Source organism: Schistocerca cancellata, chromosome 9, assembly GCF_023864275.1.
Source record: "Schistocerca cancellata isolate TAMUIC-IGC-003103 chromosome 9, iqSchCanc2.1, whole genome shotgun sequence".
NCBI classification, from domain to species: domain Eukaryota; kingdom Metazoa; phylum Arthropoda; class Insecta; order Orthoptera; family Acrididae; genus Schistocerca; species Schistocerca cancellata.
Genome location: NC_064634.1, coordinates 205,192,356 through 205,215,763, shown reverse-complemented (window position 1 = coordinate 205,215,763; position 23,408 = coordinate 205,192,356). Strand labels below are relative to the sequence as shown.

Below are 23,408 nucleotides of genomic sequence, written 5' to 3'. Positions count from 1 at the left end.
GCTTCTGTAAAGTTTGGAAGGTAGGAGACGAGGTACTGGCAGAAGTAAAGCTGTGAGTACCGGACGTGAGTCGTGCTTCGGTAGCTCAGTTGGTAGAGCACTTGCCCGCGAAAGGCAAAGGTCCCGAGTTCGAGTCTCGGTCGGGCACACAGTTTTAATCTGCCACGAAGTTTCATATCAGCGCACACTCCGCTGCAGAGTGAAAATCTCATTCTGGAAACATCCCCCAGGCTGTGGCTAAGCCATGTCTCCGCAATATCCTTTCTTTCAGGAGTGCTAGTTCTGCAAGTTTCGCAGTAGAGCTTCTTTAAAGTTTGGAAGGTAGGAGACGAGGTACTGGCAGAAGTAAAGCTGTGAGTACCGGACGTGAGTCGTGCTTCGGTAGCTCAGTTGGTAGAGCACTTGCCCGCGAAAGGCAAAGGTCCCGAGTTCGAGTCTGGGTCGGGCACACAGTTTTAATCTGCCAGGAAGTTTCATATCAGCGCACACTCCGCTGCAGAGTGAAAATCTCATTCTGGAAACATCCCCCAGGCTGTGGCTAAGCCATGTCTCCGCAATATCCTTTCTTTCAGGAGTGCTAGTTCTGCAAGTTTCGCAGGAGAGCTTCTGTAAAGTTTGGAAGGTAGGAGACGAGGTACTGGCAGAAGTAAAGCTGTGAGTACCGGACGTGAGTCGTGCTTCGGTAGCTCAGTTGGTAGAGCACTTGCCCGCGAAAGGCAAAGGTCCCGAGTTCGAGTCTCGGTCGGGCACACAGTTTTAATCTGCCAGGAAGTTTCATATCAGCGCACACTCCGCTGCAGAGTGAAAATCTCATTCTGGAAGCATGTCTCTGTTTAACCATATATAGGGACCTGAAAAAAATCACATCTGCTATAATTGCAAAATAGACGCAGAAAACTGAAAATACCTCAATATTCAGAAACAGAGTAAAAGAATACCTTGTAAGCTGTCCGTGCAGTTCATCAGAATATTTCGTTTCATATATGTAAATTTCACCTAACTCTAATATTTGAATTCAATAGATGTTGACTTTGGCAGTACATAGACATTGGTAGCATGAAGTTCGGTAATTCAGAAATGGTGGCCATCATTGTCTGTTTGAATGTTTTAGTGCCAGTCATAATTTGGTGTTAGTATACTTTGCAGAAGTAGTCACATTTAATGTATTATTTGACTTATTCCACATCCAAAGATTCTCATTCATGATGCATTTACGAAACATGCTGTGTGAATGAATGCGATGTAGTGTGCTGTTGTCATTTGTACCATATTTCTGTCACTTCTGTTAATCTGCTTTGATGTGTATCCCAGACAGAGAAACAATAGTCAGGAACTGACCAGGCACAAGTTTTGTAAGCAGTCTCCTTCATAAGTCAAGTACAATGTCTAAGAGTTTTTTAATTCATTTGTCATGAGAAACAGCTACATGTGTGTGCTTTAAGTGAATGATAATTGCATCTCATTCAGTGCCATAGTGATGGATAATTTAGACTCTTTTTTAATAACAAAAATTTACTGCTCACATTAGCATGTTCACACACATTATAGGAGCTGCTCTTCTGTTCACACACAGTAGCCTGCATTGAGTCAGCTTGGGCAGAGAGTCTGCTGTCAGTCTATTCACTCCTAACTTGTAATGTGCAGACCTAGCATTTCACAGTTTTTTAATGTATTATTATTTTTTTTTTTCATTGCCACGTCGTAATGAGCACCATTGTCCAGAGGGCTGCTTATAAGCCAACTGTTGCTCTTTTCTTTTTTCTTTTTTTAATTATTAACAGTTACAGTTCCATTTCACTTTGTTAATTTCTTTACCTTTTATTATTCATACAGTATAAATGTGCAAAAAATATCAATATTTTTTTCCTATTTGTTCAGCATCTTGATATATTTAATCATTGGGTCTTAATTTCCAGGTTTCTTTGTTTCTTATTGGACATGACACTTTCCTCATGTTTCTTTTCTCTAGTACTTCTAGTCTGCCTAATTTATAACTTAGTGCCAGGCATTAATTCGGAAGAGGTATTCTGGTTTCAATGCCTTTCTTAATATGCGCTTCTTGTTGTATGAGGGTCACTCCAAAAGAAATACACACTATTTTTGTAAAAATACAGTTTTCATTCTGCATGTGTGACAGTTTTACAATGTGTAGATACATCCTTCCTGCTTGTTTTCAAACTTGGTTCAACCTGTTCCCGTGAGTGGCGCCATCTCAGAATGTCTTCAAGATGGCTGCTACACTTGACATTCGTCAGAAGCAACGTGCTGTCATAGAATTCCTGTGCTGTGAAAACGAGACATTGGGAAACATCCACAAGAGGTTGAAAAAGGTGTATGGAGATGCTGCTGTCGATCTCAATACAGTTAGTCGATGGGCAAGCAGGTTACATGGTGAAAGCGGGCACGGCGATATTGGGGATTGTCCTCGCAGTGGCAGGCCTCGTACTGCACACACTCCAGACAATGTGCAGAGAGTTAACGAATTGGTGACTGCTGACAGATGCATCGCAGTGAACAACTTGTCACACTACGTTGGGATAGGGGAAGGAAGTGTTTGCAGAATACTGAAAGTGTTGGCGTTAAAAAAGGTTCATGCCAGGTGGGTTCCCAGGACGTTGACAGTGGCTCACAAAGAAACAAGAAAAGCAGTATGCAGCAAACTTTTGGAACAGTACGAGAATGGTGGAGATGAATGTCTTGGAAGAAGTGTGACAGGTGATGAAACATGGCTTCATCAGTTTTCACCAGAGACGAAGAGGCAATCAATGGAGTGGCATCATACAAATTCACCCAAGAAAAAAAAAATTTGAAACCATACATTCTGCTGGAAAAGTTATGGCTACAGTGTTTTTCGATTCTGAAGGACTCTTGCTTGTGGACATCATGCCAAGTGGAACCACTATAAATTCTGATGCATATGTGACGACACTGAAGAAACTTCAAGCTCAGCTGAGTCGTGTTCAACCACATCGGCAAAAGCAGGATGTTTTGCTGTTGCACGACAATGCACGGCCACATGTCAGTTAAAAAAACCATGGAAGCGATCACAAAACTCGGATGGACAACAGTGGAACACCAGCCTTACAGTCCTGACCTGGCCCCATGTGGCTATCATCTCTCTGGGAAACTGAAAGACTCTCTTCATGGAACAAGGTTTGAATATGATGACTCCCTTGTACACGCTGCCAAACAGTGGCTCCAACAGGTTGGTCCAGAATTTTTACTGTGCGGGTATACAGGCGCTGGTTCCAAGATGGCATAAGGCAGTTGAGAGGGATGGAAATTATGTGCAGAAATGAAAATATTGTTCCTAAAGGATGTTGCTACACACTGTAAAACTTTCAAACATGTAGAATAAAAGATGGACTTTTAAAAAAATAGTGTGCATTTCTTTTGGAGTGACCCTCGTAAATATTATTTCTTGTTACACATGCCTGTTCATTAGATGTGTCCTTTCGTTTATGATATATTTTTGTAACCCTGTTTCTTGAATTATCTGTCCTAGATTCTTGAATTTTTTGACCTTCGTTATATTAATGTTGTCTGTCTATAAAAATTTTTGAGTGTTTTATATTGGCAACAAGTTTGGTTTTGTCTGCAGAGATCTTAACCTTCTCTACTGATCACCTTTTCCAAAAGACTGACTTGTATTTCTACATTTGATAGATTTTCAGACAGTATAGAAGAATCATCTGCAGATGCCAGGCAGTTTACTTCGATACACGTTTTCTCTCTTCCCAGTGTTATTGGTGATACTTAATATTATTTTAATTGTTTATTCCAAATTCTTACTGTTTTTCCAAATAAGTAATTGAAAAATACTGGAGACAAGACATCACCTTGTGTCATATCTGTATTTGCACTGCCTGGCAAAGAAAAGAAAAGAAATAAAAAAGAAAAGAAAAGAAAGTGATGCACCCAGAAGACATGGTCAGATGTTAACGCAACTTCGTACACATGCACACCATCAATGAGTATGCAAAGATTAGAGATGCAGTTCTCTGTCACAGGTAGAATGCTTATTAAGTGGTGTTTCCAGATCTGTTAAGGTGCTTAAGGGGTGTGAAACATATCAGGTGTTGAGTGATCATTGTGCAGGACACAGAGATGCCACATACTTGTGTGAGACAACATTAGCAGCACCTGACAAAGTTTGAAAGGTCCCTATCATGGGTTTCCATTTGGCCGGATTCTGACACACTGTAGCTAATGGCAAGAGTTTACTTCTCTAGCTGAGAATATTAGCACTAAGCATTGGTCAAGAGTTTGGATGCTAAAGAATCAGTCTGTCTGTAGGTCCAATCTGTATGAGAACTCTGCACCAGTCCCCTATGACCACTAGAACAACTGGCTTAGTGGGATGAAGATGCATTAAACAATTCTATCTTCCCTCAATCACTGAGATCATGCAAAAGCAACATTTTTTCTGCATAACCTGCACGATGGGGTCACAATTTGCATTGCATTCAGAATGAAATGAATATAGTGAGTGTGTTTTCGTAGTACAGTTTGAAGTTCACTTACATTGTGAGGTGCTAGGAGGTCCCAAGTTGCAGTTATATGAGACTGCAAATGGTGGAAGCCATGAGTGTTAGCTACATGGTTCAAGTACTGAGCTTTAATTTGAAATTAAGAACACTTATATTTGTTGCACTTGAGACCAGAATTAGAGAAAAATATGCTTCTCAGATTATGGAGATATTCATTGGGAATATGACCTAGAACTGTAATATCATCTAAACATATTGTATATGAAGGCACTGTAGTGGTTAGCTGCTGAAAATTTGCAGGTGCTGAAGCACTATCAAAAGGCAAATGTAAAAATTTGAATAACCTCATGTGGGTGCTGATCACAAAAAATTTCTGAGACTACTTGCCAATGGAATCTGCAAATAGGCGTGCTTTAAGTCTGTTTTAGAGAAGTCGTATGCTCCTAGCTGCTTATCTATCAGTTCATTAGGCCATGGTAACGGAAATTAGTCAATCACTATTTGAGGATTCATTGTTGATTTAAATCAATGCACAATTTTAAGACACAAGATGGTTTCCTGGTGACTACAAAAATAGATGCCCGCCGATTAGCTGGTACTGGAATGATTATGCCTTTGTCCTACCAGGATAACAATTGTTGTGCCAGTTGATCTCTGATTGCCTGAGGCATCAGCAGTGTCTGATAAAAATCGAGGTTGCGCATCTTCCTTCATTGTAAAATGAGTCTCCAAATTGCTTTCTCTGCCTAGGCTGTACTGAAAAAGTTCACTAAAGTCTGCAAAAAGTTTTGAAACACTGTCCTGCAGCACAGAAATATTCACAGAAAATGTGTTGTCCTCAATGTGCAACCCAAAGAGATCAAGTGAATCATTACCAAACAAGTTTTGATTATCCTTTGAACACAATACCGTGAATGAAACTGTCTTTGCAACATTGCTAAAAGTGGCGGGCAGGCTACAAACACCAAGAACTGGGATATCTAGCCATTATAAAGAGAGAGAGTGGTCTCTACTATCAAACCTACTTTGCAGCACAGAAATGTGACAAGAGTCAAAGTCTACCGCAGTGCTATCATAAGAATCCTGCACCTTGATTAATTCTAACACTTGCTTAAAACATGAGTCCAGATACTTTAGTATTTGTTCCCTGATTGTAGAGTCTGATACATTCAGAAATGTAGTGCCTTGAATCATGGCATCATTGTAATACCCTTCTTATTCACACTTAAACTTGCAATGCCTGGTCACTCCTTGTAAACCAGGTGTTTGTAAATTTGATGAGGTTTACTACACAAAAAAAAAAAAAGACTTGTAATGAGCAGGAGCCATGTTCACTTGTTCACCAAAGAACTTGTCTCACACAGCAATCAAGAGCTCATAGTCTGTACTTTTGGTGTGGGCAGTGGGACAAAGTTCACACATCAGTCTATAAACTGTGATACCTACTGTAGCACACAGCAAGCAAGAGCTCATAGTCTGTACTTTTGGTGCGGGCAGTGGGACAAAGTTTACATGCCAGTCCATAACCTGTGATGCCTACTGTAGCGAAAAAATGCAGTTTTCTGTCCATGAATGTGATCTGCAGTGAAGTGAACATCAGTACAGTTTTCAAACCAGCCTTCCTGTTATGTGTCGAATGCCTGGAACTGTGGTGCACAGACAGGTGGAACATGTTGTGGTACTGCTTGGGATGTTGCAAGTGATACAAATAAATTAGTTTGAAATATCATATCTGTTATGAGTTGTTGGATTTGCTGGGCCTGCAATTGAATAGCATGACATTTCTTGTGATACACTGGCCGTGATACAATACACAAGACACTAATAGAAGACAGTGTAAACACTAGAGCTATAAAGAATGTCTCGATTAGAAGTTACAAACAAAAATATGCAAACAGCAGCCTCTGTAACAGAAAAACAATGAAAATAATAAGCTGCACATTGTAATGGTCTGAAACACACAAACAAGTTCAGTATGAAAACAATGCCACAGGCAAGCACAGTGTTTGTCCTAGTATTGCTGTCCTGGCAAGACATGAGTCCTCCAAAATTGTGCAAGCAAAGGACTGACCCCTGTGCCAATGTTGTTGTATCCTTTAATGATGCACAAGTTCTAGAGGCAGAAAGCCGAAATGAGAGGCACTACAACATTTATGTACAAATTTTTTACTTAACTCAGTGAGTCACTGAATACAAATGCAGTCAGAAACCAAGTGCATTTCAGAAAGTCTTGTTCCATAACTTAGCCCATTATATTGTAGTCATTTGCTGGCATTGTTCACAATCCAGAAGGATTGTGGTATCCTCTTACATTTACACAGCAGCACTGCCTTTGCTGAACAAGAGTATCCATAGAGCAGCCATTGGTTGACGGCTGTGGTTGATGTGTGGCTGCCTCTGGTGCCAGTACTTGTAACATCTGGTGCCAAGCTCAGAAGTGCGTAGACATGCTTGGCATGGTGCATATAACAAACAACACCATAATCAATCTAAATGCTCTGTCAGGGATGTGTACTCCAATTCTTGTGAATAAAAATCAATATCTAAAGCACTGTGACATCTTGCTCAGGGGGAGGGAAAGAATTACAAATACCCTTTTTGGTCTTAGCAAGGTAGCCATTACTCTAGATAAATTTCATCTTCTGTGTTCTTTTACCCATCTCTGTGATCTCAAGCGTTTTCTTCCAAGAATAACTATTTCTCTCTGATCGAGACATGCACTGACAAGATTGCCTTTGTACAGTAACTTTTTGTTGTGGAGGGAACAGTTAACCACTGGAGAAATTCTTTTCCTGTTTGAGTGATGAAAGAAACGAACATCCATAATTTTACGATTGATTTATTGTAGCTAGATGAGGAAAGTACTCTACTACACATATCGAAAAGTTTGTGACAGGAATGACATCTTTCCAATTTTATTACATTTAAGCACAGTGCATTGCTGAAGGGAAGTTGACAATACAATCCCTCTTTGATCTGTAAAGTAAGGACAGAATTATCCCACTGGAAAGCTTAAGTAAAAGGGAAAAATTTCTTAGGGTGGAATATTTTTATGAATCTTTTAAAATAAACTGTTGTGTCTTTATGAGAAGTATCGACATATGTGCTCACAAACTTACTGGCTATAACTCTCAGGAGGGAGAATGTTACCGAGCCTAACATGTTAGGCAAGGCATTGTCTTCCTCACTCATGTATACTGACCTTTTTGTGAACATACTCTCAGATGACATTGTCTCTTCACTCCCAACAGCTAGTTTCTTTTACAGGAAAGTGCAAGTTTAAAAATATGATAATAACTGACTTGTAAAGAGATTTTTTTGTTTTGATTTTTGTTATTTTCATGTAAGGGAAAGATCTACAATTGCAATTGCTTTGGTTGTCTGTCAGTGTAAAGCAGCTCTTTGTGCCAGAGCTAGTCTCAAACACTGCAACAAAAATTTACATGGAGTGTACATTGATTTCTTCAAACATATCGTATAAAGGAAATGATCAGTTATGTTCTTGCTAACTATGGATAAGAGTGATATACAAACATAATAATAATAAATGATGACATATTGAATGTTTGTAACTTTATATTTCTCTGTAGAGTACATTGAGTTATATTAAGAATGGAAAACACTGTATCATACTTCAGTTAATTTTTATCCTGTTTCCAGACATTTGTAAATGTTGTAAAGTACAAACTAGACCTTATGAGGAAGAAAATGGAGACGGAGGAACGTGACGCAACAAGTCGTGCGAGTTTCAAGTGCCCATCCTGTTGCAAAACATTCACCGATCTTGAGGTAAGGAAGGAAGGCGAACATTTTCTTAGTTCTTCAGCAACTGTTGATTCCTTTTCTGTTCTGCCTGTGTGGTTGTAAAGAAACCAATCATTTATGGAACAGACTATTGTATAATCTTGGTCCCACTGCCTCATTTCAAAATTCTTTTCTGTTTTTTGAGATTCACATAAGTAATTACTTTAACTATCTGATGTGTCTGCTTTTACATTTTGTGGCTAATGTACGCAATTTGTTTGGGGCACAGATGACCATGCTGTTTGGCACTCTCATTCACAAATAATAATAATAATAATTACCTACAGTTTTTCTTCTCCCCTTAATGTTCTTGCTTCCATTTCCAATAACATGTTGCATAATGATTGCTTAACAAATTTGGTATGCATTTGGTATTTGGAGTATATGATGAAAACCTTTATGTTTACTGCACAAGGCATGGCGACTGGCAGAAGGTGCTTCATATACGGTTGTCACTTATTTATTTTCCTGTTTAACTCATGGATGGGGCTTGAGAAAAATGATTATTGGTAGCTTTAGTATTCCTGCCAGCAGACATTGCAGTGGAAGCAGATGAGCTGACATGGTAATGCTGCAGAGTAGTGCAGAAACCAGCCACGGATTGTGCAGTGATACATGCTAAGGACAGATCTGCTGACAGAAATTTTACCCAGGGGTAGCATTAAGTTAAGTGGGCCAGTGCTTAAGCTGAGTTCAACCACCACAGATGTGGCCTTGGTGCTTCGTGCTGACTGTTGTTGCTGAGTGCTCGGTTATAAGTCATCTGCGCTAGCCACATGCTGAGTCTCTTCCCTAGCATGCCTCTGTGGGTTCTGACTCTCTGCTTCTGGTAGGTTGTCTTGCATGGTGCATTTCATTTCCTCTTACTGAATTCTGATCCTTGGTTATTATCAAGCTGCCATTGGCCTGTGAAGTGCACTTACCAAAAGTGTTGTGTAGTGGCATTTTCACATCCATGCAGATACTAAAGTGATGATGAAGGACAGTCTTACATTTGTGATGCCCCTATTTTTTGTTTCCGTTTACCTGTTGTTATTTGGGCTACCATGGGCCTGGCATTTCTATAGTACTGACAGGAATAGTTGTACTTACAGAAGGAACAGTAGCAACAACATGAGCAGATGGAAGCACTGTTGGACAGAATGCAGATTTATTTCACATCCTCGTCCCACTGGTGGCGGGACAGCTACCTGTTGTGCAGTTTCCTCCCCCACCCCTGATGACATATGATGGTTTCGATGAGCATACAGAAAGGTGAGAGAATTACGTGTGCCAGTTCTTGCTGCCCTGCCAGGTAAAATTTATCATCAATCCTGTTGATAAGGTGCTTTATTGTTGTCCAACAGCACGGGTTTACATGAAGTTGTTCAAAATTTCAAGCCCTCCACTGAGTGCAAGCAACTCCCTTTTCATGAGCTTTGTCACTCACTGACACAGTATTTTGGGTACCAAATCCATGTGTTGGTGGCACAGTTGAAGTTTAACCAGCATCACAAGTTTCCTGAGCAGTCATATGCAGACTGGATTGCCGATTTGCAGGGCCTCTTGTGCAAGTGTCATTTTGAGTGTCCAGAATGTGCTACCTCTTATGCAGACTTGTTAATTCGGGATGTGATTCTCCAGTTAGTGCTTGATCCTGAGGTTCAGACTGTGGTATTGATTTTGTGTGACCCATCATTAACCGACATTGCCCAGATTGTAGAATCACATGAGCTATCAGTAGAGGTTAGGGACTTCCTTTCTGATAATTGTCAGATCTCTTAATTAGGTGTGCATGGTAGAAAGCCCTTGATGTCCCATGCGTATCTCATGTGGTCTCACCTCTTGTTGAGTTGCAGTTCTGTTGACGATTTCAGTGCAGTGGCATAGCGGTGATGCTCACATTTTCCCATGTTGCACTTGGCGAGTTTGTGTTGGTTGCAGCATCATTAATTTCCACCTGTGGTGGTTTTCAGGTCCTTGGAGTCATTCTCCTTCTGCTTGTTGTCTGAGCCAGTGGCCCTTCCTCAATTGTAAATTGTTGCATGTTCACAGAGATTGCTTGTACACATGGAGGCCATGTGTGGGGTATGCCTTCGGACAGGCCATATGGCAACTGTTTGTGGGTCGGTGGACTGCGAGTCAGTCATTGAATGCCCCTTAGTTTTCACTGGATTCTGGACTATCTCTGCATATCTTACTTATGTTGGTAATGGATCGGCAACTGGTCATGTTTCAAGTTGATTCGAGAGCGACAGTCAGCCTCATTAATTTGGATACGCACAGGCTCTTGGGGTACCCAGAGTTGCAAGGGCTCTTCCACAGTTCCATGTGTTGTAACAACATGGAGTGACAACTTACATTGTTAATGGTCACTTCACTGTTGGTACAATATATTTTTGGTCTAGACACCTTTTATGTTTGTGGTTTCCAGACCATTGACAAAGTGCATTTGTTTTCTCAATCCATTCCTTTTCATGATCTGTACTACTTACTCTTATCACACAGCCTGCTGTTTGAGTATTCTTTGGCCAGTCAGGAAAATTAGAGGGACATGTTTCTCTTAAGTCGTTGCCAGTACCTAAATTTTGTCACCCCTGTGGATCACCACTTTGGTGGTGATTCAGAATCCCAGTGGCACCAAGCACCTTTGCAGTGATTTTAAGCTGATGTTCAGTGTAGTGTGCCATGGATTCATATCCAGTTTTACAGCAGGCAGAGTTGTTGGTGAAGTCGCTGTGGGAGGGGGCAGCATTTTTCACACATTTGGTCAAGGATTCATATCCTATTCCACAGCAGGTGGAGTTGTTGATAGTCATTGGAGGTGGGGGGGGGGCAGTGTTTTTCACACATCGACTTGTCAGTGTGTACCTGCAGTTGCTGTTGAACACCATTTTTTGGACTTTCTTGGCCCTCAACACCCCCTTTGGCCTTAACCAGCTTAATTGTTTGCCTTTTGAAATCTTTTCTGCACCTGGAATTTATCAATGGTATTTGGAGCAGTTGATTCAGGACATCGGCTGTTGTGTCGATTACCTTGTTGACATATCTGGATAATGGGCCTTACTCGATAGGAGCATTTATGAAACATTCAGATGGTTTTCCAATGCCATTCTGGAGAATGGCTTTCATTGCAAGCTGGAAAAGTGCAGTTTTTCTTACCAAAGGTGCATTTTTTGAGTCATGTGCTTGGTAGAGTTGGTTTGTCCCTACAGATGATGTCGTGAAAGCCATTGTCAACTTTCCAGCACCAAAGAACTTGAAGGCCTTTGTAATGGGACATTCTGCTCTAGCATAACTTTTCCTCAACAGTAGTTGCCGATGCCAGTATTATGTTTTGAATTTTGGAAGGTCAGTTTTATGTCAGCTGTTTTTTCATATCTCAGCTGTTTTTCTGAAAACTTTCATACAATTTTATACATAATATGTTGTGTTTCAAGCTAAAATTTATGAAAAGGAATTACTTTATTTTTGATGTTACAATTGATACGTATTAGCTCTGAATGTACAGTTAAAATTTTGTTTAGAAACATTTTAAATTATGAATTATCTGGCACACTTAAAAATGCTATTATTAGTTAAGCAATCTAGTACTGTTTACTATGTTTATTTCTGGATTCATTTATGAAATAATAATTGAAATTAATAGAAATTCATTTGTCAAGAAAAATTGTAAATCCTTTGGAATATGGTTATTACTGCAGAGTGAGAGTAGTAAGCATCCTTTGATGTGATCGACGTATTTTTATATTTTGGGCAAACAATGTAATTTTGGCTATTTTGGCTTCTTAATGCGAAAATTCAAAATATTGTATAACACACTAAAATATGACAAAATATATTAATGTAATGACAACAACAATCTTCAAATTTATTTAGATCAGTTCAATCATGAGGACCTAAAATGTGAGAATTAAGCTTCAAGAATCAGGCCCCCAGACAAGAACTGGAGCCAACTATACACGAAAAGCTAAGTAAACTAGAAAGTGTATTGTAATCTTCACTCCTCTCAAATTTTTCAAAAAAGACTTTGCTTATTGTGGACAATAGCTGTAATTATTAAGGAGGGGGAGATTACACGTTCTAGTCCTTTTTGCACAAGATTTTGTATTATGGTCAGGTCATTCCTTGGGCCACACATATCTGCCAGCCTCTTAACCAGCTTTACCAGAAAGGTTTTAAGTTTGTCTGATCTGCGAATGTCAATGGGATTTTCGGTCCTCAAGCAGTGTTTGTGCTCAGCTCCCTGCTTCTTTTATGCTGAGTAAATTTTTAAACCTGGCCAGTGGCACATTCCAACGTGGCATTGGTGCTGTCCTGTCCATTGGAATGTATACAGCACCAAACAACCCATCGCTTACTCATTGAAGGCGCTGTCTGCTGCACAACATTAATTATTCACAGGTGGGGAAGGAGACGCTAGCTACTAATTTCAGAGTTAAGAAGCTTCATGTTTCCCTGTACGGGGTAAGGTTTCTCCTCAGTTCCTCCTTGTCACAGACCACAAACTGTTTCTTCATTATTGCTGTCGTTGCAAGCTGCCAGATAGGACTGTCCACATATTGCAGAGGTGGCCCCTCTTTCTCGGTATCTATTGCTGTGACATTCATTATCACTTCACCATTCAGCTTGCCAGTGCTGAGACACTGTTGCAGCTGCTGATGGGGTTTGATTTGGAGATGGTTGGCAGATGGTTCCTGTGTTCAAGTTGGATGATCCCTTGCAGCAAACCCTGTCAAATTTTCTGTTGACAGTAGGAGAAGTTGTGACCATCACAGTTGCTGACCCGCTTTTCCAGAAAATAGTTTCGGCTATCCAGTTTGGTAGGCTAAAGCACACCTCTCCAGGTGCAGACCCGGTGTGGCGTATGTTTTCCCTCATACATGCTAGGCTCATTGGTGCTGACGGGGTCCTCATGCTTAACATGGAGGAGCAATGCTGTCCTGTGGTCGTCCCCACTGGCGTTGCTTCCTTGCACACTAAAGGTGCTGCATGTGTTGCACTGGAGTATGACTCATATGAAGGCATGTCACTGGCTGATGGTTGAGTGTGACATAGAACATCTGGTGTGGACTTGAGGGGCCTTTGCACAGAACCAGGTTGCACCAGTTCTCTCCGTGGCTGGCCCCGCAGCTCACTTGGGGTAAGTTGCACACCCATTTCACTGGTCCATTTTGGTCAGCATGTGGTTGTTGATGGTTGGTGCATTGTCCAATTTTCTTTACATAGTCAACCTATCCTCCACACTGTTCACATGTCAGTTAGTTTTGCCAGTGAGTGATCTCCTACGACCCTCATATCTGATAATGGTTGTCAATTCATTTCACAGGAGTTTGAAGACTTTTGCATATGCAGTAGTTTCCAGCATACAACTAGTACCACCCTGGCTTCTAGCTCAAATGTACAGTGCTTTGTGCATGTATTCAAGAAGTTTGTGTGTGCAATCATGAATTGTCAAGTTTTACGGCTACATACTAGGTGATGCTGATTAGTGGATGCAATCTGGTGGAATGTTTGAATGAGTACAAGCCAAGGAGTCTCGTGGAATTGCTGCACGCTGAGTCACATGTCACTGACCACCATGACCTGCAGCATTTTCCTTCCAAGGCTGTTGTTTGGGCCTGGTCCTTCAGTCGCCAGCAAGGGCAGCTGCCATGTGTCATGGTGGACCAGCCACAAGGGTCAGCAGTTGTTTGTAGTGCATTTCAGTAGGGAGCAGCTGGTACATCATCCAGGTCAGTTGCACTCATACCCTGTTGGTACATCATCCAGGTCAGTTGCACTCATACCCTGTTGGTACATCATCACTTCTATTTTTGGGGTCAGCTGAGCAGCAGGGTTTGTCACGATGCTGTTCGAGGGTCAGGTTCCCATTTGCAGGGGTGTACCTCTCTGTTTTTACCCCGTTCATGCCATCTGGCATCCTCCCTTTGCCTGCAGCCTTTGGGCCAAGTGAGGCACGTGTCTGTGCCTGCCAGTGTGGAGCCCATGCAATTCGACCCACCTTCCTTTTGTTTCCACCTTCTACTCCCTTCGCCCCCTCCTCTCAAATCGCCATTGGAGGTGGCCTTGTGCCTGCTGCCACCAGTGGACCTGCTGTCATGGCAGCCTCCATGTCCTTTCGACCTTCTAATAGTGCCACCAGCATCAGCATTGCCTCCTTCAGTGGTCAGTCTGCTGCCAGGTTATTCAGCACCATCTCCAGTTCTGCGCTGGATGTCGTGGTGGCACAAACCTGGCCATTTTCATTCCTATGTGGCTGTTTGAGGGGCACAAATTCAGTATCCCTGCCAGCGGATATCGCAGTGGAGGCAGATGAACTGGCATGGGTAATGCAGCAGAATAGGGCAGAAACCTGGCCTGGAGGGTGCATGCAATGCTTAGTATAGGACAGACATGCTGACAGAAGTGGTTAAACAATGGAAAATCCAGGATGGAATGTAACAATACCAGAGGAGGAAAGTTGCTACTCACCATATAGAGGAGATGCTGAGTCGCGATAGGCACAACTAAAAGATTCATACAATTAAAGCTTTCAGCCAAATAGGCCTTTGTCAGCAGTACACGCGCACGCGTGCGCACACACACACACACACACACACACACACACACACACACACACCAATGCAACTTGCACACATGTCTGCAGTCTCAGAGAGCTGAAACTACGCTGTAGTGTACAGTGTAGTTTCAGCTCTCTGAGACGCCGCGGCCTGCGGCGTAATCCATCTTACCTGCGCTGTGTGCCTGTCTCTCGGAGCCACCACTGGGATCGAATTGGCCTGCGCTGCTCTACCCGCCCTGTGCTGAATATTTCTCAGCTGAATACGACTCAAACAGAGCCAGCGTGAATTTTTGGCGACTTTGAGCTGTAATATCTTGTGCAATAGTTTTTGTAAAAAAATAAAATATTGCCATCTTGTACAACTTTATGCGTTCTCTTAAGAATAATAATGAAAAGAATTTTACGAGACATATTGAACTAGAAAATTGTAGGTAAATTGGCCAAAAAAATAGGCGCCCAAAAAAATTTCGGAGTTTGGCTTATTGCATCTCCTGAACTAATGCTATGACGGACGTGAAACTTGGCATGTAGTAACCTAACAACACAAGGTTCTTAAATATAAAGTTTCCCATAGCACTTTTAAGTATTGAACGGATTAAGCACAAAATTGAAGATTTTGTAAAAATGTCAAAAATGCGGTATTTTCCTTCCGATTTTGCTAAAAAACTATGCTCCATAAAACATACCAAGCTGTACATCTGGAATGAAGGTTGGTCATGAAAATCAGGCCCAAAAAACAATGTAAACTTCGGGTTAGCATGTCTAGTAGTGTGAACGCATGATGAAAATGAAATTTAGAGTGCAATAGCTTGACTGCACAATGATAAGGAATAAAAATTTTTATTCCCCTACTATTTTCCAATAATCTACAAATTAATTGAAAAGATGTTGATTTTTAAGAAAAGATGAAAGCAGGGTGTATTCGATACTTCTTCTTGAAATACCGTTTTCTATTAATGCTTCAAAGCCAGTCTCATTCAAACAACAGATTTTAAGCCCCCCACCCTCTCCAGAACAATGAGTTTAATTTTCAATATTGGCTAACAACAGAGACAAAGTAGCAAGAAAAATCACACTGAGAAAAGAGTTCTAACTTTGGCATGTTGTTTCTCGTTGATGAAAGGCGTTTAAATCGGTTATGGAAAACATGTTTTGTACAAGTAGACCGAGTGTTATCTATGTTGGTACTACTAAGGATAAAAGAATATAAAAGTCCATGTTATGTGTTAATAATTTAAATGTCTCATACACAGATTGATTTATGGGTTTTGTTTCACTGGAGCAATGTACTTGGCGTAATTACATTTGCCACAGTATGAATATTGCGCCATCTCAATCACCAATCCATTCATTTGCCAGTAAAGTGCTACATATGAAGGAGTTAGGCTTCGTTTGAATAATTTTACACCTGTTGCATCTATTTCCCATCCTTCTTTTCGATCCGGGCTTTGGAACCACGGTGGCGAAGTTAAAAATAGATTTATATTTTTTTTTTACATTTTTGCCTTTTTTAAGTAATTCATTCAGAAGTGTCAATAAATTTTCTGAGATTTAGTTCCCAATGATTAGTAATGCTGCTTTGTATGATAAGTCTCAAAGCAGGGTGCAACACATAATGGAACGTTGCAAGCTTTGCATTGGTATCTAGTTTCTTGGCGCACTTTCTGTTTCGTGCAAACCACGCATCTGCGCATTAGCATACTTTTCTATGAATGTTCACTCACAATAACAGAAAATGTCTCCCTGTGAATCTCAGAGGATTCTCGTCATCGTAGCGCCTTCCTCTACCAGCTTTTCTCCGTTCTGTAGCATATTTTTCTACAATCTCCCGTACGAGAGAAAGGTGAAACTCTGCAAGTGCCATTTTTCATCCTGTTACCAACAGGTGGAGAGCATGAGCATTTAGAATGCACAAATCCAGAATGTGAAAAAAATATTTCTTATACCATCTCACAGTCTTATGCACTGATCCCACGGAGCTGAGTAACATGTCACAACGGTCAAATGCACCCATACTCAAATTGTAATCTATAATACATTGCAGTTTCTTTATTTTTTCACCAGTATTTCTGTCAGTCTTCTCTGTTTCAACCATTTGTGTTGTGTGCCTTGGGGTCAACATGTACACCTCTCTCTTATCGCACCACTTGATAGCAAGGACCTTGTCAGTGGACCTAAACTCAGTTTCTCCTCGTTTTAATTTCTTCTGCAGTTTTGGCATGTTGTGCCTGTTCTTACAAACAGTGCCACATGCGGCTGCTCCATGGTTGTGAAGCCAAAGGAACAGGTCCAGGCTGCAGTACCAGTTATCGACATATAGAATATGACCCTGTTGCAAATATGGTCCCATAAGAGTTGCCACTACGTCGCCACTTTTTTCCAAATTGTGGAACCCAATTTCTGTTGTTGTGCCTGAATATACAATAAAACGTAAAATATACCCACTCTGGCAGTCACACAGTACAAATGTCTTTGACGGCCGGGCTGGCCGAGCGGTTCTAGGCGCTATAGTCTGGAACCGCGCAACCGCTATGGTTGCAGGTTCGAATCCTGCCTCGGGCATGGATGTGTGTGAAGTCCTTAGGTTAGTTAGGTTTAAGTAGTTAAGTTCTAGGGGACTGATGATCTCAGAAGTTAAGTCCCATAGTGCTCAGAGCCATTTGAACCATTTTTGAACAAATGTCTATTCCGAATCTACTTTGCTTGGTTGGAATAAATTTCTTAAAAGATAATCGTCCTTTGAACAGCAAGAGACTTTCATCTATACAAGGCTTGTGATGTGGGCAAAATGAAATACGAAACATCTTACGAACTTTGTCAGCAATGGTCTTAATTTTAAATAGACTTGTTGCCTCCAGAACTCGCAGAGTTATCACTGAAGTGCAACATTCTCAGAAGTAGACAAAAACGGTCTTGGGACATAATTTTGCTGAAAACTGGTGTATTCAAAAGTGTGTTTCTGGACCAATAATCACTTAATTTTAACTTCCTAACTTGCTCCATTAGAAGGCAAACAGCAACAAAACAATACATTTCCTCAAATCCAGTGTATTTCCACTTTGACAGTAGAGAATTCACAGATTCTGTAGTATTTTCTCTGGTGTAAACATAAAAATGATTTGTTTCGTCTGCAATAAATTGCAACAGTTCTTGAGACATAAATATCACAAAAAATGAAAGAATGCTTGGGTCAGTATCTAATTGACAATTGTGTCCTGAACTCGAGTCATCAAAGTAATGGTTTAATGGCTGGAAATTGATTTCTTTCCAGTCAAAGTGTCACTTAAGCACGCTCTCTTCTGAACTGTTTCGCTGTCACTTTCTGATTCCTCGGATTCTTGCTCTCCCCTCTGATGTAAAGGACTGAGGACTACAACTTCAAGATTCTGTTGAAGACTCATCACCGTTAGCAGCGTAAGATAATTCAAACTCACTGTCACTCTTAGAGAGCATATCCAGGATTTCTTTATCTGTGCAACCAAGCGACGTGACATTTCTCACGTAGAAAACAAGAAACTGATGAAAATACAGGAATCTAAGTCGGAGTCTGCAAAGAGCGAAAACAGGAAAAACGATATATGCACTCTCGAACTACACAGTCAGACCACTGAATAGCTACTAGAAGAGCAGGGCAGAAAGACAGCTCTGCGTGTATACACATCCGTAGCGCTCAGGTAGCTGTGTCTCAGCGTGCCTAAACTCGTCCATAGCAGTGGGAAGGCTGGTGGCGCGGGACGCTTAAACACGTCCTTAGTGCTGTGGGGAAGGCCCAAGGCCGCATGTATACATGTCAGGCATGCCAGGGGAATGGCAAGGCATGACGAGTTAACATGTCCGCAGCAGTCAAAGGGTTAATGTAATTTAAGGACAGCTGGTGACGAGAACCAAGGACATGTTGCAGTGCAAGTTCATATCTGTGGAGTTTTGAAAAACTGGTGTCTGGGGTAAGAATCCAGATGGCATTTGTGGTGAAACAGGCACCAAGCTCGTGACTATTATGTTGCAGAGCATGCTCTGCAACAGGATATTGTGCTGCCAGTATACACCCTCTGCCCATGACCATTCATCTGAACTGATAACTTGGTGGTAGTCATGTCAATGTAAAAACCCAAGAAGTGTTTACATAACAGCATGCGTATGACATGTATCATTTCAAAAGTGGCTCTCCCTTTAATAATATATATCTTGCCAGTTTCAGAACTGGTATAGGTGGTGATAGGAGGGCATTTAGGGCAAGTCTTGCAGCGGGGATATTCACAAGGGTAGGAGCCACAGGATAGGGAGATGGTTGCAGAAGGAGTATAGAATCTGACAAAAAGCTATCCTAGGAGTGGTGGGAAAAATCTTGGACAGAATGGACCTCAGATCAGGGCATGATTTTAGGAAGTCATAGCCTCATCGAAGTAGCTGATAAATACATTCGAGACCAGGGTAATACTGACTGACAAATGGTGTACTCCTAAGTTGTTTTGTGGAGGGATCAGCGGCACCAGGATTGGAAGCCATGGCCTGGGAAATCTGCTTCTCAACTAGTTGAGTGGGAAATTACACCCTGTAAAGGCTGAGGTGAGAATGGTGGTGTACTGCTGTAAAGAGTCTGCATGTGAACAAATATGTTTGCCTCAAATGCCTAGGCTGTATGGGAAGGAGTGTTTGACATGGAAAGGATGGCAACTGTCAAAAATTAAATATTGCTGTTTGTTACTAGGTGTAACGTGAAAGTTAGTGCGTAGCTGACCTTTGTTGAGGATGGGATCAATAACAAAGAAAGTGGCTTGAGACTTGGAATAGGACCATGTGAAATTTAATTGGGAGAATGTTTTTAGAGATTCCAGGAATTTTAACAGTTCAGTCTCACCATGATATAGTATCTTATAATATGGACTCAAGATGATTCATGTGAGGCTGACCTGTTAAAATTCCTGGAATATATAAATACATTCTCCCAGTGAAATTTCACATGGTCCTATTCCAAATCCCACTTTTCTTTATGTTGCTCTCATCCTCACCGAAGGTCAAGTACACACTTCTGTTCACATTAAATCTACTAACAAACAACAGTATTTACATGTTAGCAGTTGCCATCTTTCCATATCAAACATTCCCTCTCATACATTCTTGGCATTCAAGGCCAACATATTTGTTCAGGTGCAGTCTGTTTACAGTAGTATACCACCATTCTCACCTCAGCCTTCACTGGCTGTAGTTACCTCTCCAGCCTAGTTCAAAAGCACAATTTCCGGGCCATCACATCCAATCCTGGTACTGCTGATTCCTCCAAAACACAACCTATGAGTACACTACTTGTCACTCAGTATTATCCTGGTCTCGAATGTATTAATCAGCTCCTTAAACAAGGCTATAACTTCCTAAAATCATTCTGTTGTCAGAATGATTTGTCATCTTTTTTTGTCATCTTCCCAATTTTTGCAATATCCTTGTCATATCCTATGCTCCTTCTGCAACCATCTCCCTACCATGTGGCTCCTATTCAGGTGAACGTCCCCACTGCAAGACTTACCCTCTGCACCCTCCTACCACCACATATACCAGACCTAAACTGGCAAGATATATACTATTAAAGGGAGAACCACTTGTGAAATGACATGTCATACACCCACTGTTAAATAAACACTTTTGGGCTTTTTACATATCAATGACCAAATCAAAGTTATCAGATGAATGGGCATAGGCAGAGGTTATATACTGGCAACACACAATATTCTGTTGCTGAGCATGCTGTTACAACATGACAGTCATGACCTCAGTGGCTGTTTCACCACATGTGCCATATGGATTCTTCCTCTAGACACCAGTTTCTCAAAACTCCACTGGCACTACAACTTGTCCTGGGTTCTGTAATTTACATTAATTTCTTTGGTCTCAGCATTTCTTGACAGTAATTGTTCCTTTCTTCGCTCCCTTTCAGTTTTCTTCATCTTGCATTTTCTGACATGTCTATTTTTCACTGGCCCCCTCCCACTTCTAACACAAATAGTGCACTTGGCTTTTCACTCTCATTAACTCATGCACTATATTTTAACAGTTATCTCTGTCTTGCTTGTTACCCTATCTTCTACCTTTATGCTCTCAGGTTTTCAAATCTCATCCAATGCAGCACCCAACAATTAGTCTTTCCTTCTCATTCCCAGTAATTCTCCCCTGACATGGGGTTCTGGGCGACTTTTCCAAACTCTACCCCTTTTCCTAAGCCTCATCAGTCCTTTTCCTCCACCCCTCTTATTGATATATCTATAGCATGCATGCATTATTTGACACTTTCAAGCTCAAAATTATGATGGAAGGATTGGTGGAAGGTTGATCAGTTTCTGTTGTCTGACTGGACTCTCAGATTTTGCATCTGGAAGAATGTGGATATGCTTCATAAAACAAATGAAAGATGTACATAATGAAGTTTGAAAAGTAGGAGTTGCTAAGAAATTAACAAGATAGTATAAGGAAGAGGTGTGGGAAAGAGTATGTAGGGAAATACAGCATTCAGTTGGATATAGGAGATCGGCAGTGGTGTAGAGGATGATGAGGAAGATACCAGAATTGAAGGTATGAGTGCAGACTGTATAATGCCTTGGTAATCTGTCAGTAAGGGCATTGCCTTTGAAAGACAAGGTTTGGGGCTTTAGTCCCAGTCCAGGATACAGTTTTAATCTATTAGGAAGTTTAAAAAAAGTACAAAAAGAGAAAAATTAAAAAATGTTGTACATTTGGCTTGAACAGACTGGTGTAGCCCATTCAGTGGTGCAGTTATAACAATGCAGAAACATCAGGTAGTAAATTATGTGATGTGTCCCTGATAAACTAAATATTATTGCGTGATAATTTGAATAGCTTTGTTTTTTATTTTATTTATTTATACCTTTTTTGTGTAGGGTGTATTTCTTTTAGTGTATTCTGGTATTTGAGTTATTTATTTTGTGCTACTCATTAGTGTTTTGGATTAATTTCTTTAATTGTGACTAAAGAATCTGCCATAAGCGGCACCAAAAAAAGTCATAAATAAATTCTCTTGGAACAGTGTATAGTCAATGTACTACAAGAATAATTTAAGCAAAGTTTGATAACTTCCACAACCATCAAGACAGGTCCATAAACGACATCGCACTGACCTAGGGCATTGTCTGTAGCGACAGCAGCTGGTCAGCAGTGGAGGTGGCACCATCAGCAGGGAGGTGACATCCAAATTGGAGTCCAGTCTTGGATTGAACTGTTTATGGACAGTCATACACCAGCCTAAATACCACCCAGCTTAGCATATCATAGGATCTATTTTTGGTCACTTGGATTGCAGAAGCAAGTAGGTTCTCACACAACCTCTGGCAGCACTGCTAGGGCTGCCCAGTGGAACACCAGGAAATGTACTTTTCAGTGAGAAGTGGTTGCCTGGCAAGCGGTATTCATTATGTGTTGTCAGCCTTGCAGGGGTAATGTTGAGACATGACATCCTGTCTCCTGTGAAAGGGGCAGAAAGTGTGGATGAAGCTCATCTTGACATCACAGTGCTGGGTGGGGAGGGGCCCAGAATTACATCCATTTGCATTGGCACCAGTTCTGTGTGTTCAGGTTGGCCTGCAGAACTGATTGATGGATGTGGTTGTGATGCCCTTGTGGTAATTCTTTATGGCCTCTCCTGGGTCTTCCTCTTTGGAAAAAGAACAAGTGGTACTCCTGCATTTGGACTTTTGTCTTTGTAGGGTCGATGTGGTTTCTATGTTTCTGGCAGACCATGCCGTTTGTCAGGGTGACTTCGGCCATGGGCCTGCCAAGGAGTTTTGCTAATTTTACTGGAAGCCACTGTTGGCATCCCCTAGGGGAAAAAAAAAGAAAGAACAAGGCCCGGAACAGGATCTTGAAAGTCATAACAGTGGTGATTGACTGGCAAATGTATGATTGAATGCTGTGACTTATTTATGCAACCATGTAATTTTTCTGCTGGCGTGGCTCCATCTTGTGGTGTGGCATGTTATGAAACTAGGAACAAGTCAAGGATTCATCCAGAGAGTGCTAAGCCATTGGAGGCCATATGGAAATGTGTGTATCTATTAACTGTATGCCATTATTTTCACAAGTGTAAGTAAATTCATCTGAAATGAATTGTGGCACATTATAAGTTGCAAAGGTTTCTGAGAAACTCTCTAGTGACATAAACTTTGGCAGGGTCTGGATGATTTGACTGGATGAGGTGTTCAATATGTGGGACACACAAGGAAAATTTGTACCAGCAGCAATGGCTATGAACCAGGTGTGGCTCAGAAATGTTCCAGCAAAATACAGGCATAGAAGTGTCTGGCCATTGGAAGGATCGGCAAGGTGTTGTGGCTGGCCTGCTCTGGCATATAGTGCAAGCCGCAACCATGTGTGTGATGGTGGCATCAAGATGCCATCAGTATGCCTGCAGAGGAGCCAACCTTTTTGCAAGGAACTTTCCTCACTCCCTCCCACCCAGTGCCTCTCATGGAGTAAGATTAGCACCCATTGCTGCAGTCAGTGGTGTCGGAATAACCACAATGGCATGGTGGTTCCTACCCTGTAGGAGTAGTATGCTGTGGTAGATT

General features: G+C 41.3%; 1 protein-coding gene across 1 annotated transcript in view; it reads left to right on the top strand.

The window, feature by feature from the left end:
• LOC126100647 (general transcription factor IIE subunit 1) overlaps positions 1-23,408 on the top strand; it is a 93,788-nt gene that overhangs the window by 32,436 nt on the left and 37,944 nt on the right. The window contains exon 3 of the mRNA XM_049911275.1: positions 8,151-8,279. Coding sequence (XP_049767232.1) covers positions 8,151-8,279 — 129 coding nt within the window. The remainder of the gene's footprint in view (positions 1-8,150; positions 8,280-23,408) is intronic.